The 18,444-nt window shown below is 33.4% G+C and overlaps 1 protein-coding gene across 1 annotated transcript in view; it reads left to right on the forward strand.

Moving 5' to 3' along the window:
* Positions 1-18,444, forward strand: part of DENND1B (DENN domain containing 1B) — a 267,164-nt gene that overhangs the window by 138,345 nt on the left and 110,375 nt on the right. Inside the window, exons 10-11 of the mRNA XM_028120237.2 lie at positions 8,972-9,072; positions 15,163-15,208. Of these exons, the coding sequence (XP_027976038.1) occupies positions 8,972-9,072; positions 15,163-15,208 (147 nt within the window). The remainder of the gene's footprint in view (positions 1-8,971; positions 9,073-15,162; positions 15,209-18,444) is intronic.

Consider the following 18,444-nt stretch of genomic DNA (forward strand, 5'->3'; position numbering starts at 1 on the left):
GGGCCTGAAATGGCCAGTTGGCAATATTATCTTCCAGTTCACATGGAAGCATTTCTCTATTGGGAAGTAAAATCTCCAAACCAGAAGAGTTCTAAACTACTGAGACTGGAAATAGAACTTATGCAAGTGGGTTATTAAGTGTAATAATGGAAGGGCCACTCCCACTTCTACCCATTTGATTCCTGGTCTCATGTATTCTGGCAATGGGAGAAACAACACCATAAAATGCTTTCTGATTTAAAGCATATCCTGCATCATGTAAAAATAGAACCCTACCCTTTAAGGATGTAATAATACCAACTGGCACCGTGATTGAGTCTTTTACGCCACTTTCCAATTAGGCCAGTTGCTTCTGGGTAAGACTAGTTAATTTAAAGGGCATGAGCTCATAGCTTTACTTACTTTGCTTTTAAATGAATACCTTGATGAGGTTCAATGCTGTACAGAATGCCATGCTGATGGATATGTTATTCTATGCATCTAATGATCTGGGTTACTGGCAGAAGCTATAGTCAAAGAAGACCTTATCCAGATTATTGATTGACTAGTTGATTGCCCTGGGGATTTATCTCACCAGAAGCATTCTGCCACAAAACCACCTGAAGAAGCTACCAGGTATTATTGCTGGGTGTTACTGGCCACTGTGTACTGCAGGAGCCAAGCCCTAGAGAAGCCATGTAGGAGCCTGCCTAAGAGCACACTGGAACCAGGAAGCAAAAATCCTTTCCTCCTGCAGTGTATCTCTGGTGTCCTGTACTGACAAAGTTCTACTTTGTCTTCTACTGACATTAGGCTCTCTGGTAAAAGAGGAAAACATCAAGGGCACAAATCCATTATCACGGGTAGCAAAGAGTGAATTTGGAGCTAACGGGCAATATGTGAAGGGCACAGCTTCCATGAATTAGCTATTTTATTGTGCTTTCCTACTCTATTATGGAATGAGTAGAAAAGGAAGACCTTTAATTTGAAGGAAATATTTAACATTGGTAAAGTTTTCCAAAGACCAAGTATAACAGTATTGATTTATTCATTTGCATATTGATACATATTATTATTTTCCAGGTATTATGTATTGGGAATTTCAAAGTTATTAATTAGAGTCATAAATATAAATTAAAACATAAATCATATCATGTCAGTGAATCAAGGTCAGTCAATGTGATAAGAACCCTAATACGGGAAATGTAAGAGGGAGAGTAGTAGATTAAAAAGTTGACTTCAGGATGACACTGTTTCTTGAAAGGAGTTTATGTCTTGTGTAGGAAATATTTACTTGTTTAACATGTCTCTGTATGTGTGTGTGAAAAGAGAGAAAAGTCGTGCTACATAATGTAGTTGGAGAGATAAGCAGTAGCCAGATTATGTAGAAACATGTTTGCTAAATTAAGGGGCTTGGATTTTATCCAGCAGATTATGAGGAGGTCATACATAATATGACCAGTTTTGTTTTGGGGAAGATAACACTGGTAGCAGTATAAAAGAAAAATATGGGGTAGGGAAAATTCCCTCTAATAGGAGTCCAGTTAAAAGGCTGTGCAGTAAATAAAAGCAAGGGGTGACTCGCTTCTACACTAGAACAGGGACCATAAGAGGAAGATGAAGTTGGGTTTTAGAAACATTTCTAAGGAAACTTCTGTTGGATATAGTCTGTTTGAAAGTAGGTAAGGAAGAGGGAGAAGTATAGAATGACACACAAAGGACCAGTCTTCTGCACCAGGTATTTGTTTAGTTGCTGTATAATGGCAGTGAGCTTGATGTCATTTAATTACCAATAAATTGCAACTTAATAAGTGTGTGTGTGCATATGAATATTCCCATGCATGTAGATGCTTATACAAATGTTCATATATAGATGTATATATTTAAATATATTTGATATGCATGCTAAATATACATGTATCTATGTTAAGTATATATGAGAATATTGTATACAATTTTAATATTAGAATATATAGTATATGTGTATAATTATTCATTCTTATTAATTATATATGCTTTATAAATTAAGAGTTATTTAATTCCATTTATAAAGATTTACAACTTCCTTTGTGATTGCTTTGCAATTGTGATTGTCTCTTTTCCAATTGCTAATGATTTGCAACCAGTTTTATTTTGTTCCTGGTAAGAGATATTTTAAAATATGATTTTCAGAAATGCCAGTAGTTAAAAAGTAGCACCAGCCAATTGAATTTATTTATTGGTTATTTAAAATATTACCCTACTCCAAGATATAGTAGCAGAGCAATTATATTAGTAATATCTTCTAAATTAGAGATTTGTGTTTCAGTCCTGACTTCTTAATGAAAAAATTATATGACTTCATATAAGCCATTTAACTTTTATCCTGTAGTTTCTTGTCTAAAAATTGAAAGAATTGAACAAGAATCATCTCTGAGATCCTTTCTACCTGTTAAATGAAGTAATTCTTTAATTGTACTGTTTATTTCTTAAATAATTGCCTAAATTATGTAGTCTTCTTTAATTCACACGAACGTCTTAACCCATATTCCTTTAGAATTCAGTATCTACAACTTTAGGAGGAGAGAAGATAGATGGATACATTCAAGCAGTGCTGTAGATTAGACTTTTAAACTTTGGTGGAAAGGTATATGGGCCTTTTCCAGGTATCGAATCAACTTTGAGAGTGAGAAGTAGAAAGCAGGAAATTTAGTAATAGGGAAAGGTCATGTAGGGGAAGAAATTTGTTTAAAGCCTATGGCATTTATGTATAATGTGATGGCTACAGAGAACCAAAGAGTTGAGGAGAGTTAGTGTGACAGTAATGGTAGTTTTAGAGGGTAACTAGAAGGCAGACTCCCTAAGGGTAGAGATTTTTGTCTCTTTTGTTCATTACTATATCCCCAGTACCAGTAATAATAACTGGCACATGTTTCATGTCCCACTTACTAGTTGTGTGATCTTGGGCAGTTTGTTTAACTTTGCCTCAGTTTCCCCATCTGTAAAATCATTAAAAGAATGAATACATAAAAGAAGTAAGTGAGCAAAAAATAAATTAGAGTCATTTGGCTAGGAAAAGCTAATAAACTAGTGATCAAATGTGAGATGATTAGAACTTTTCAAAGGACTTGTGTATGATGAAAAGAGGTTAGGTTAGGGTGATTTTTCAGCAATTAAGTGGCAGAATTTGCCATCCTAATAGAATGAAGAAAAACAATGAAATAGAAAATAATATTTTAGTACAAAAGACGTTAAAAATGTACAAATACTCTTTTTTCATTATACAAAATTGCTGTTTTTCCAAATATTTTCTTACAACTATCACTGGATTTAAATTTTAAAATTTTGCTCAAGTAAGAATATATTTTTTTAAAGATAGATTTATTTATTTGAGAGAGAGAGAAAAAAAGAGAAAACACTAGCATGGAGGGGAAGAGGGATTGGGAGAGAGAATCCTCAAGCAGACCCTGCTGGGCACAGAGCTCGGCTGGTGTTGTGGGGGGGTGTTGATCCCAGGACCCTAAGATCATGACTTGAGCTGAAATCAAGAATCAGATGCTTAACCAACTGAGCCACCCAGGCACCCCTCAAGTAAGAATATTTTATAGTTAGGATAACTTTGTAGTTATTAGATACCCTACTGCTACTTTTTTTGGTCTAAACTTTTAAATGGGAGCGTAAATTAAGCAAGTTTAAACAGATGGTTTCTTTATGCTTTCCACTAATTTTTTTTCATTCCGTGAGGAATTTATCACATTCCCATCTGCAGCAATTTATTCTGTATACCTGTAGTTATTTATAGTGCATAAATTTCTGAATTAAATATTGATTCAGTTAAAAATCAAATGAAGTCTCTATATTTCTTGGGTTTTGTGAATAAATACATTCTTAGGGGACATAAATCTGCCCCTCAATAATTCATATAGAACTTCAGCTGAAGTGAATAGAATTTATCCATAAGAATGAGGCACAGTTTAAGAGATGTGTGAGTGGCATTGTGTCCATATGAGAGCTTTACTTGTAATGTGTGTTGAATTAGAATTGTGCTGTTTTCATTGTGGTCATCACACTGATGGGTTGTTTACCTGCGGTCTCCTTGGGCATTTGAAAATGTGGTTTCCCCCCAAAATACATGTCTGTTTAATTGCTTAAAACATTGCTTGGTTTTATTAGTGGCTGATTTCCTCTAATAAATATAGTTTGACTTTAAGAAAAAGGAATGAGTGCGATTTTATATCACAAAGGGGAAAGAACTTTAGTTTGGCTTCCAACTAAATATTCTTGCAGATCCAAACTGAGATGATAACTGGTAGAATTTTTATCAATTACCTTTTTAACATCTGAGAGAATCTGTTCCATTGGTTTCCTGCTGAAGTTACCCACTGTGATGCCGGAGGAAAGTTTTGTAAATTGGGTCTCTGTCACAGACCTCAGCTTTGTCTTACAAAGGTCAGGTGTTCTTGTGTGTCTGTTGAGTGTAAAGGTTCATTCTCCACCATATGATTAAGATAGAATATTTTCAGCCAGTAGATATTATTCAGAGCCCCATAATGATGGGAATTTTGAATGCTTGTATATCAAAAAGCAGTTTAAAGTAATGGTTATTGCACTCAGGAGCTTGCTTGGGTTGGTATCCTGGCTTTGCCACATACTAGGTGGGTGATATTGGGCCATTGGCTTAACTTTGCTGCAGTGTCCTGATCTGTAAAATGGGAATAATGATGATAGAAGCTATTTCATAAGGTTGTTGTGAGGATTAAGTCTGAGTACATCAAGTACTCAGAATAGTGTCTGGCACATAGTAAGCATTATATACACATTTGATGATATTATTGTTATCAGTGACAATATCTCTGTTAGACGCTGGTGGCCTGGAACTGGAAGTTCCGAGTGCGTTTATTTGATGGTTGAGTTCACTGTTGTCCACCTTTCTTGTCCAGTGTCTCCCCCTGATTTTGTAGGCCTCATCAGTTCTTTCCTTTTCACATGGTTTCCACATATGCTTATTTTATAATTATAGTGCATGGGAGAGAAATGTTCGCAGTGATTTTATTGTGCATTAGTCAGTACTGTGGGACCATATCAAGTCAATATATTGAGTATGCTTTGTGAAATCATATTTGCATTTAAATATTCATTTGTCATTTAACAAAGATGAGAAGGATTTTTTTCTTAAAATTTTATTTGGAAAATTTGTTTTTCTCTGAAAATTATAGCCTTATTATATATTATTCCTCATTTATTATTTCTATAGTTTGCAGAGCATAATGACCGGGATATGTTCTGACTCAAATACTGAAACTTCTCCCACCCTCTCTGCTTTCATAAAGAACAGCTGTGGTATTAAATCACTGACAGAATATTAGAAAAGAATATAGAGTTCTAGTCCTGTTGTGAGCCAGAGGTAGAGTCTTGGGTAATTCTAGTCCAAAGAAGTATGATTGTCATTTCCCTTTGTGCTTAAACAATCAATATATCATAAATAACTTACAAGTAAATGATTCTTCTTACTTGGCTTAAAAATTGATCTCATGTCTTTATAGTACTTTATTTTGCAAATCGGACTTCTAAAATACATAGTTTATTTTCCTTAATTTGCATAGGTGTTAGAATGTTCTAGATAAATAATTTGTTGTGACAGTTAGTTCCCTTCAGAGGTGTGGACAGATTTCATGAAGAATAAGTCTTAAGAGTCTCTGTCATATCCCAGAAGGCCCTGCAGTTCTGACAAGGCTTGCTTCTCTGACCTTACCTCCCGCTGTTCTCCCACTTACTCCGATCTAATCTACTCCTCTGTGAAGATGACTAGCATGTTCCCACCTCATCTGCCTGAAATGCTCCTCCCCTCAAAGCCATAACAGTGGGCTCTCTTATATCATTCGGGTCTCAGTTCAAATGTCACGGCATCAGAGTTTGTCTCTAATCCTCCTGTCTAAAACTGCCCCTCTGTCACTTTCTACCCTCTTAGCCTGCTCTAGGTTTCCTCTTAGAACTTACCTCTAACCCACATAATATTTACTTGTTTATTGTTTGCTTTCCCCACTAAAATGTAAGTTCCATGAATATAGGGACTTTGTTCTGTTCAGTACTGGGTCCCTGTGGCCTGGTAGAGATTTATGATAACACATAGGCACTCAAAAATTTTGTTTAATTGAGTAACTTACTATGATATTTCCAATTGCTCAGTTACTTCTTATGCTTTAAAAGTTTTAGAGATGATCTTTAGATATATTTTGAAGGTGGTCTGATGTGTAGTCTAGTTCTGTTAACCACCTATCTGGAAAAAAAAATCATTAACTAAGAATGTAAAATGTTAGAATTGGTCTGATCTAAGACTAAAGAATACTACATCTCTCCGAGACAACGTTTACAGATCGTCTCGCATATCCTTCTTACTTTAAAGATTAGGAAACAGATCTGGTTATATTTATACATGTGCCAGAGGTCATACAGCTTCTTAGTGGCAGAGCCCTAATTTTGTATACTTCATTTCTTATTGTTTTATACAGCTAATACATAATTGTGTTTGATTTCCTAGTACATTTATTTTTTTCTTAGTTGTGTTTTTTCACTCACTACTAACTCTTCTGCAAAGTAGATGTTATAATAGTGTTCTCTCTAGTTTTCAATCACATAGCTATTACATGCTCCTAGGGGAGTATGAGATCTTTGGTCTGTTTCTGCCTGCTTTGGAAATCTCCACTTGAATGTCTCACATTTAACAGAATCAGTATTTGCAAAAATAAATTCCTTGTAGTTCCACCTGAACCTGACACTTTTTGCTGTATTACTTTAAATAATTCATCCTAGTTGCTTAGGCCAGAAATTGTGGTTAGGGAGGGGTAGTGTTTTTACCTCTCCCTGTCACCTACCCACTAAATCCAGAAAGTTGCCGAATCCTCTAGAACATCCTTCTTTCCTGGCAGACCTTGATTAGTAGAGATGATCCCTTGCCACATGCTGGCCGTTGCAGGTGTTTTGTAACTGTCTGTCATCACATAGAGCATTCGCCCTCTGTGTGAAGCCAATCAGATTCATCAGATGATATTGTGCCTTCTTAGCGAATAATTCATAACTTCACTTAAGGATGACCATTAAGAGGAAAGGTATCTATAAAGCAATTAATAGAGTGCTTTGAACTCTGGGTGTACCCAATAAAATAGCTTACCCTTATTGTAATTCCTCATTTTGAGAATGTAGTATTCTTGTTACACTGTTATTTTCTTAATAATGTGAAAGGAACACTTTCTCTTTTTTTTAAGGTTTTAAATGAGTTGTTTTAAAAGTAATCTGTGTGCAAATGGAGAAATGGAGTAAAGTAGCCCCCTTTCAAAGCTGTATAAATGCTTTTAGCCATTGAGTTACACTGAAGAGATGGAAAGAGTTAATACAGCTTTAAAGATGCCTAATTTACAACCAGGGAGTACCTAAGAGCTCTCAGAGAATTTGACCAAGTTAGATCAACCCTATTTCATCTCCCTCTATGAGGGTTCAAATAAGACAAATCAAGGTCTGTAATTGTTAAGTGAAGGTATTTGAATGCCTCCTAGTGGTATATTGTATGCTCCAATTAAGGAATTTTTAAAAAATAATTTTTGTTGAAGGAATATTGTAGATAAACTATTAAAGCTTGTAAGTGCCAAGTACTAAAATCCTTTAATGATAGCATCTTAAATAGAAAAAATACATTATTTTCATATAAAATTAATTAAAAATCTAACTGGAAAAAATACATAAAATGAAGATGAGTATACTTTTAATAAAAAAATTTTTTTTGGTTCAAATTGGATTCCTTTAATTTTTTATTTTTTTAGCTGAATTATTATGCACTTAAATATGGACAAATGTTTCTATTAAGATTGAATTGCTTTTTATACATTTATCCTTTTAGGTTAATTTGATTATTGTGTGTAAGTTTTAATTTCTCTGTATAACAGGAATAATGGTTTACAGAAAGTCTGTGGATTATTTTCAGATAGTTTTATTTTTAAATTCCGATTTTCAAGTTGAATAAAATGATTTAATTAGTAAGCTTGAAATGCTGACTCTAGCAAGACTTTTTAAAATGAAGAATGCTGACTTAATTATTGCTTTAAACATTAAAAAATGATTAACAGAGAAATATAATTTAAGATGTAAAGAAAAGTCCCATGGAAAGAATTCTGGTGAGGATCAGTAGGAGGGAAGGGAAAAAAGTGGTATCCCTTTGTTAAGCATTAAAAAAAAATATTTAATTAACTGCTTGCCAAAACAAGACAATTAAAATGGCAATTACCTTTAAAATAGCATCAATGTATTTGCAGCTGTTGTGATATAAAGCTAGGAAACAAAATGTTAATCTGAAATGAACAGTTTAAATATGAAATTATGATATACTTGGCTTCCTGTAGTACAGCTGTCAAGCTTGGGCAGTTCGCTGGTCAATAGTGACATTCTATGTGTCAGTGAACAGAGTCTCTTGATACCATAACCCGCAGTTCACACATTACTGAAGCTCCAACTGTCGAACACTCAAGTCCCCTGGTATTATTGCAGCTTCCAGACTCTCCTGACTGGCTCATGTTTCATTCTTTGGCAATTTGCCCTAATGATATCCCTCAGGAGCTTTCAGCCTCTCTTCCTTTCCATATTTAATCGTGGTATATTAATCTGAGTGATGCGCAAACTGTGCTGCACAAATTGTAATTTCCTATAATTTCTTCTAAGATGCTCACCTAATTTTTCAGTTTTACTTTTATTTATGTTCCGAGTTTTGACTCCAAACGCTATATTTTCAGATAGTTATAATTGTCTCCATAAGATGCCCAAGAAGCCACTTTTGCTATTTGTATATTTTTTAGAGGGGTTTTGAACATAAGATTTTTTTTTCCTGGCAGAATTGGTAAAGATAATGTGATTTAGGTCACTAAATAAATTGTTTTGTGGTTGTTATTAATCTTTGATAACTTAAGCATGTCTTTTTGTTTGGAGGGTCAGCAGCTACTTATTGTTGTTATCCTTTTGCAAATTTTAGTTAACTGCCTGTCTCCATGGATCAGTTGCCCTGCTATACCCAATGTACTGGCAACACATATACATCCCAGTGCTTCCTCCGCACCTGCTGGACTACTGCTGGTAAGATGCCTTTGGCCAAACTCCTTTAAATCCAGGCTTTGTGATTAGAGAAAATTCATTTATTTGTAGATTAGGTAAGCTTGGTGTGTGTGTGTGTGTGTGTGTGTGTGTGTGTGTATGTGTATATATATATATATATATATATATATATATATATATATATATATATAATATACACGAATGGGAGCCCTGAAACTTGGCTTAGAGATTGGTAACAATTATTAGAAGGTGCTTTCATGAAGGGCATTTCAAAGCTAGCAAAAATGTATACTTGGCAAACATAAAGTTCTTTAGACTTTGTGAGTACTTCTGCAGTCATTTAGATAATTAAATGCATAAAGAGAAATAAATACAGTCTTAGTGGTAGTTACCAGAAGTATACAGAAGTTACAGTATCAGTTAGAGAACTCCATATCCCAGGTGTCAGGATTTGTCTGCAGAGGGTGTCAGAAACCACATTGTCTCTGTCGGGGCACACTTTCATTCTCTTTACCTCAGGACACACTTTCCTAGACCCCTCTTCCCTCAGCAGCACACCAAATACCAAATACCAGCAAAGGGATTGCCTCTAAATCAGGGATTCCCTGAGTTTCTGGTTTAAATCAAAGTCTCAGCCCTAAGCCACTATGAAAAGCAATGTTGAAAAGTGTTGGGAATAATTTTGAAAAGCTTCCTGGCATTAGAAACAACTCCCAGTGATCTCACCCAATTTGAATTCAACTACACCTGTAGAACTTTTCTGTTTTCTTCCTCTGGAAGAGTGTGTATACCCACAGCGAGGCTGGACAAGGGTTAGACTCTGGGACAGCAGCTGTGGGATCTTCTTCTGGACTGTAGGGTAAATGTTTTCTTCCTTGTATAATTATCTTCTGCAGGCATAGCTTAATTCTTAAGAAATCTGAGATTTTTTTCTCTAAACCATGCATGTGTACATATACACACAGAAGGAAATAATTTTGACTATAATGTGTTTGTTTATATTATTAAAAAACAAAGCTCTTTTAGAATCAAAGTATTTAACTTTGTTATTTCATGAAAAGCAAATCACTTAAAGTATTTAAGGATTAAAATAATTTGAATTCATACATAGAGATTTTCTGTTAAGTTTTTATCACTAACCCTCTTCAGATCAAGTGATTGGAATGACAACACATATATCTGGCCATATATTGATGATACCAATATATGGTGTGTTTCCACAGCATGGTAATATTATTAGTATTGAGAATGCCGTAAAATAGGTTCCCCGTGATCTACCACTGCCATTCAGCCCTTTGAGTACTGGAAGGGGGCAAGTTTGGCAGGAGATTATAAGTGTACAACTTAATTTTGTTGTGGAGTGTCACATACACAAGTCTGAGAGTTAAGCTAGATCTATAAATAGGTTGTTTGGTATTCATTTTAGAGTGTTTTCCTGTGACCAACATACCTAGTACATAATAGCATCTTGAAGGCAGGAATGGCAGTTTATTCACATTGACAGTGCCATAGATCCTGGCACATGGTGTTCAGTAATTAAAGTTTATTCATTTTAAATAATTTTTACAAAAGTATTTGAAAATATATTGATACATGATTTTTAAAAGTACATGTCAAGTTAGTGGCTCAAGAACTAACACTTCTAATGACGAAGCTTAGAATTATATTTTATCATATATAATGTTATGCTATTTTAATTTCTCTATTAAAACCTTCTGACCTCTTAGGAAGTAACGTCCCTTTAAGTTCAGTTGTCTGTGATGATTACACATTTAAGACTTTCTAAAATACTGTTATTTAGAAACTATTCTGTGATGTAGGTAGTTCTGTGCTAATTCTTTCCAGAGATGTCTTCCTGATACTTTCTAACCCTGCCATCAAGTTCTTCTGTTGCTTCCACTATAAGGAAGGAAGCTTGTTTCATATTTCAGTCCCTCGAATTTTCTTACTAGTTTCTACTTTGAAATAGCCTTTAGGACAAGTTCTAACAGCTTCTATGCCAGACAGTTCCCTGTTCCGGAGAGTACAGCAGTGATAAGCCAGGAGTTATCTGAAACTTCCTGAACCTTAAAGTCACAATGATAGGCTCAGCTTCGATCATAGGAACTGAGCAGTATAATATAATTTTTTTCTTTTTTTTTCTTTCGAAAGAAATAGGTGTCTAAGACTCTAGCTCTCTTGTGTCAGAAAATTTTATGGACTAAAGTATTTCTTAGGGAAAATAGTTTTCTTCCCTTTGTGTCCTTGCAAATGATCTTAGAATTATACTGATCTCTGTGCAAAAGGGAGAAAAATATTAGCGATTGTCCCTTCAGTCTCATGGTTTTTGAATAAAGACATTTTTATATTTCACTTCAAAAATAGCACCAGAAAGGTTTGATGGGTTAGATGTATATTTGCCAACTCTTCAAGGTGATTGGTACTTTCCAAATCCTGAAATAATCCTGTCTCCTGGAAGTATTTTTGTTTGCACACCTGGTATATCTGGTGTGACATAGACTGTGGAGAGTCATAATGCCATCTTGTGACCATGCATGAATATAGCATCTGGATCCACTAATGAAAGGCGTGCTAATTTGTTGACTTATTCATTCATCCATCCATTTGTACATCAAATATTTAGTGAACATCTATTTGCCAAGCAGTGAGTGTATGTAAGGTAATGAATGAAACTTAGTTTCTGCCCTTGTAGTTTCCAAAGAGAGGAAGAAATTCACACACATGTGCATGTAGCACACACACATGCACACACAAGAGGAACACGGAGTAACACTTCAGTACTATAAGGTTTATATCAGAGGCATGTAAATGCAACATGGATGGACACCTAGGAAGAAGTGGCCTGTACTGCTGAGTAGGATAGGGAAGGCGACTGGGAGGAAATGACACTATCTAGATTTTCTTTTAATCTACCAGTATAAAGGAAGAATGGGAATTTCTATTTAACAGGTACAAGATTTCAGTTATATAAGATAATTAAGTTCTAGAGGTCTGCTGCACAATGTTGTGCCTATGGTTAACAATACTGTGTTGCAGACTTAAACATCTCTTAAGAGGGCGGATCTCATATTAAGTGTTTTTATTACGGGAGAGAGAATGAGAGAGAGGGAGAGAGAGAGAGAGGGAGAAAGAGAGAACTTTAATGTGGCAAGTTCATGATACTGCCACACACCCTTAAACTTTCTGAATCCTTAAACACCTAGGAGGTAGTATGACTCTAGTACCAGTAAAATTATAATCATTCTTTATTTGTTCAAGAGTGGTTGAGTCACTTTTTTATTTAGGCTACCTATCTGATGGTTCTTTCCATGAAAGGAGCGGATTTAGCTTTTAGGAGAATTGTTTTTTAAAACATAAATGGAAAATTATGCTGTTTAGACTACCTAAGTTAATAGACTGCTGTTACTGTGTACCCACAGGTGGTCTCTGTAAGAAAACCTAAAAAGAAAAAAAAAAAAAGCTATTACATGGTGATTATTTTTGAGTAAAGATTAATTGCTACCCCAAATAAGAAGCAGTCATTATGGTCTTCTGTATCCTATCTTTGCAAAATAACTTCATTGACAGAAAGATCTAGGACAATTTTGCATGTGGATGATAAAACATCTGTGTTGCCAAGGATCTCTTCCTGACTTATTAACATGCTAATCTAATTAGGAGATTTCAACTGGGGTTGCAAAATTGCTTTTCTTGAGATTTGGCTGGTTTAATATTAGGAGGTACGCAATCCAGTTTTCATGAGAAAGAAACTATTCAGTAAAATCTATATTCCATAAAATACAAAATCTGTCTATAAAACATATTCTATAAAATCTATATGCAAAACATCATGATTATTTTAGGAATTTATGCTCTAGATTAATAATGTTTGCAATTCTAACATCTCTTTATGTTTTTGATTTTGTTAGTAATTAGTGAGATAAAAACACAGTACCCAGTAATCTCACAGAAAAAGTTACAAGTTACTTCATTACTAAGTTCTACATATGAGCCCTTTATTGAATTTTTATTCTAGTTTAACAACTGCTAAACATTTATTTTTTGTATTTCAAGAAATAACTAGCTCTCATGAAGTTTTAAAAGTGTTAGCTGTATTTCATAGGACTTCAGTAGGTTAGCTACCAGTTTTGGCTCTGAATTTTTGCAATCTGATCCACTCAGTGTTCATCCAACATCTGTAAAATGGACATAGTAATTGTTAATTTTAGAAAGCTTTTATATTTTTGATGAACACTCATTATATTAAAACGTGCTTCAAAATTTGAGATACCATGGACTTTCTATGTTGTAAATTTTGTGGGTAGGATAAATCTGGGTGAATTGGAAGTTTGCATAGTAACTTGAATAATTTTTTTACTTATTTTGGACATGGACAGCTTGACATATTTAAAATCTTGGGATTTGCTACCCTGTTTTGTGAAAATGTTCTGAACCTGATCGTGGGAGCCCAGAATAGTTAGTGACATATATTTTATGTCTTCTGTGGAGTCTCAGAAGGAATTCCAGAGATGAGAACTTGAACTAGGGAAGTAATCAGCCTTCCTTTATTTAAGCAGAAGTGGGAAAGTCCACATTTATTCCTCCTATTTCCTTTTGAAGGCAGAAAAATCTGTTAGGTCTTAAGGATATCAAGGCCTATAAATAGTTCTTAACTTTCAGTCAAATGTTCCAGAATATCAGATCAATTCCAGATGGTCTGTTGTATTAAAAAAAAAAAAAAAAAAAAGATAGGAAGGAACAAAGCTACAAAAGGGAATTAGATGGAACCTAGTACAATGAGAAGTAATGAACGGGATAATGAGTCAAATATAAATTTTAACCATCCTTATTTTTGGTGAATTCTGGATATATGTTAGTGGCTAAGCCATCTTTAAATAAATTTGGAGTTTTGAGGTTACCTTGAAAACTGTGGATCTGTCGAGGTGCCTGTTAGCTTTATCCATGACTGGTTCTCAGTACAGAGTGTATGCAGGAGTTTGGACAGCTCAACTCTTAACAGTGACCGTGACGTTTGGAAAATTAAGCAAATTCTTTGAAAAAGACTGTTTTCATTAACGTAGAAAGTGTTTGCATTAAATATAACACAGAGATGTCTATACAAGAAGTGTCAAAAAATGTTCTATTTTTAAATAGCTATTTATTTGCATATCTTCTGTTACCTTTGTGGACATCCGTCCATTCTCATGTTTTCTTGTTAAATAATATTTTGATTTTAAAATGTCAAGTTAGATAATTCCCTTCTTGTATTTCATGAGAAATGTTTTTGAAATTACTAGTAAGCCTGATTTTATGTTATAAAAAATATTTAATGTCTGTATCCTCTGTTGGAGTGTAAGATCCACAAGGGAATGTATTCTGTTTATATCATTTATTATTGTACCATAGCCCAAGTTCCAGCATCTGGTTTGCTCCAGATATTATCTGTTGAATTAATTAATTCAGTATTATTCTTAAATATATTTGAATATTTTGATTTGTTAAAATTATTTTATTAATAGAAGTAAAAGTGGGGTAAACAGGAATGTATGACATTTAAATGAGCAGAAAGATAGCACAGAAGGAGAATGGGGACAGTAGAGGAGGAGCTTGTTTGTCTTTGTACCCCTAGTCCCCAAGCAGCGCCTGGCATGTCGCAGGTCTCAGTAGATACCGGGTGATTGACTGACTCGAAAACCTTTGGTGCCATAGTAGGCATGAAATGATATATTAAGAAAATCATAGAAATAAGAAACTAATTGAATAAAAAAAGGTATATAAGAGAAATGTGAATTTGATAATTAGGATATATTTGAGATGAGGTATATGGAAGATTTAACTCAAGACTATGGCCTAGACGCTAATATTCTTCCTAAATAAAAAAGTCTTTTTTAGGCATTACCACTCTTTATTTAATTATAAATTATTTTGTGATTTTTATGCAAATCAACCTTAATTTGAATATACTAATGGCCTCCCAGATTAAATTTGACTTTTATATATTGAATAATTTTAAATATCTATAATGGGCTGTATTAGAACTGTACATTTAATTAATTTAATTTTTTAAACCTTCTGAATTACTTATATTGTTTCAGTTTTAATGGACTTATACATTATATATCTTTGATTTAGTGCCCCAATGCCATACCTGATTGGAATACACTCCAGCCTCATAGAGGTGAGTATCTTTCAGACATGAGATACGTGAGTGATAATTAATTAATAAAAATCATAGTTAAAACAGTTGTGTTTTGAAAGAGTATCAGCTGGTTTGTTGTCTAGTTTCATATTTAGGGTATCTTTACACAGTCATTTTCAAAAAGGTAATGTTTGGAATAATTTCATTGCAATTAGTATACTGAATGACCATCTTCAAGGGCATGAAACCCATGAAAATATGTTAAAACTTCGTCAAGGTCATATGGTAAGTTTTAAATACTAAAAACTTAGTCTTTGATGAACCACTTTCTTTACGGCACTTGGGATCTTTTATATTTATTTCTTTTTCAGACCTTATTTTGAAGGTCAGAATTTATGTAGTTATGAGTCATAAAGGGAAAATGTTTTTATTTTTCAAGCTCCATTATGATCCAGTTTATAAGTGTGCTTTTTCAAGATGTGATTTTAATACTCTAATCATGAAGTTTTAAATTAGAATATAGCTTTAAAATTTTTTCTAATTTCCAGTCCTGCTGGGGATTTAAAATGCAGTAATTTTTTTTTGCACTGTTATCACTTCATTCCAAAATGATTTTTGTGACTTGTCATCATTATAGTGAAAAACTTGGAACTTTAAATACCTTGAACTTGGAATCCACGAGATTTCCAGAGAAGACTTCTTAGAAGATTAGAGTCTTAAAAAAATAAATAAATAAACAAAAGACTTGGACCCAAACAAAAGACTTGGGTCAGTTGCATGGTGTCATTATGCTAGCTGATTTCAGTTTTACTCAGTTTTCTTTCTTTTTTTTTCTTTTACTGATTGTGCATATTGTACATTAGCCCAGTTTCTAATCAACAACCTAAATGAGTTAGATTTGGTTTTCTCATTAGTTGTTGTCACTGTATACATCATCAGTCCTCACTTTGCTGATCAAGGAAGATCCTGTTGATTATTTTAAAACTCCTGAGGATCCTGTCTGGAGAAGTCATGTTCCTATAGTAGTCCTTCCTGAGTTAGAGAATTCTACATGTGCTCCGGTTTTGGTCATTTTCTCCTCTTGTAGAATGCTAGGGCAACATTTTTTATTTGTTTAATCATCAACAAAGAATACATTTTAATGAGTTTCTTTAGTAGACTTAATTTGTTTTTAATTTTGAAGTCTGAGTTGGATATCATTATGAATCTTTATTTTTATTAATTTTTAGAAAATTTATTCTTACATGACAAGGTACTGGCAGTGAAAGGTCAATTTGCATAAAATAAAGCATGAATGAATAGATATTTAGTCTGTTATTTGATTGTGGAATATATGTCTGGTATTTTATTCATCATTATTTTCACTGAATAAAATCTAACTGCAGTTAGTTGGTATGGGTTCAAAGAAGTCACCAAATTAAATTTGATATTAGTGCACATGTCTCTTCTTATTTAATATATTAATTTTTATAATAAATTTATTTGTACAGATGAAAAATATTTATTGTACCTGTTGATGTGATAAATTTTTTTGCATAATGGTTCTATATCAACTTTTAAAACACATGATTCAACTTTTCCAAAATATTATGGAAATGGGTATATGTTTTAAATATTTGATCACCCTTATAAATTTATTGGATACCTATAGAGAAAATCAGTACTTTTTTTAAGGAGCAAATCTAAGAATTTTTTACTTCTTACAGTGTTATCTTAGAGAAATGGTCCATTCTAATTTTAAATTGGTTCATCATTAAATAAGACTGTTTAGAGCCATGATTAGATTGGCTGAAATCACTGTACCTTTTATACTCTGGACTTATTGAACTGTCTTTGTAGTCAGTTCTATTAGGTTTATTTGGTTTAATAGTGAACGAGAAGGTATAATAGAACTTCAAGAATGTCTTTAAACCAGTTGGGTACCATTTAGTAACTTTCTCCTTAATTTATTACAAAATGGTACAAGTCCTGCAATTCCATTCTTATTATAGCATTAATAGGCAGATTTTTTTGATCTTTTGTGCTTATTTTATATTAATGGTATTATAATTAAAATGTGGATATATCTGTTTACATATTTTTACATATTTACATGAGACCAGACTGAGTAATTTTTTACATTTTGTTCGGCTGCAATTACAACAGATTTTCTTTTTTTTTAGGAAGAATCAAAATATTCCCTATTCTCTCTCTTGGTCAAGACAGTTTCAATATACCAGTTTTACAAAGACTTCTAGATATAATTGTTCAAAGATGTGAAACTAATACCCTTTCAAATCTTTCTTTTAATTATTTCTATGTAATCATGAGTGAAAGATGGCTAGGAATCTCTTTTTAAAATGTGAATATGCTTCCAAAATAAAGGATAAAGACATTTTGTTCCCCCTGAAAATTAGACTTAAGGGATGAACTCAAAGGCCTGTAAATGATGAGAAATAAGTTAGTGGAGGCTACAAATGTAAGGATTGTTTTGTGTTTTAAAATACACAAAAAATAATTCTGAATAAAATGTTAGTTCAGTTTTACAAGAACATGTGACTACTGCCACTGTGTCATTTCCTTGCAATAACACACATGATGCACATATGTAGTCACATTGCCTGGATAGGTTATTATATAGAGAGGATGTGAGAGAAAAACTTACCAGCTTTAATACCTTGCTGTTGTCCTTCATAAGACTTTTGGTCTCTATCCTGATATTATTTTATTACTTTTGAAGAAAAAGGCAAATTCTCCTTTTTCTTGTTCTTTCCCGATCCAAGCAAGCAGATGAATTTTATGAGCTATAAAAATATGAGACAGAGAAAGTGGTATCATTTTATATGCTGTATGATCTTTTACTCCTGTTTAGAAAATTGTTAAAGCCTGACTTGGAAGGAAACACAGATAAAATACTAACATTAATCCAAATTAAAAAAAAAATTAATTACATACTATATTTCTCTTGTTGCTTATGTAAAATCGTTCTCCTTTAGTGGGTCTCATTGTATTGATTTATTGAAATCAATACATTTTCCATTCTTATTGCATGGTCCCTTGAACAGAATTTAATATTCAGCTATTATCACACTTTTTTAAACTAAGTGCAATTTGGAAAAAATTATACATTTCATGTTAATACAATCTTCTTTACTCAGAGTTTAGCATTTGTATCACCACAAAATATGTAGGCATCACATAACCATTATTTCAGGCTGTTTAGAGGAACTCATTTCATCCTTTAGCAAGTACGTTGGATTTCTGGATTATCTTTACAGTTTCTGTTAAAAGGGACA

The sequence above is a fragment of the Eumetopias jubatus genome, unplaced genomic scaffold (assembly GCF_037043125.1).
Source record: "Eumetopias jubatus isolate StellerSeaLion01/CBP00866 unplaced genomic scaffold, mEumJub1_p1.0 scaffold_12, whole genome shotgun sequence".
Taxonomy (NCBI): domain Eukaryota; kingdom Metazoa; phylum Chordata; class Mammalia; order Carnivora; family Otariidae; genus Eumetopias; species Eumetopias jubatus.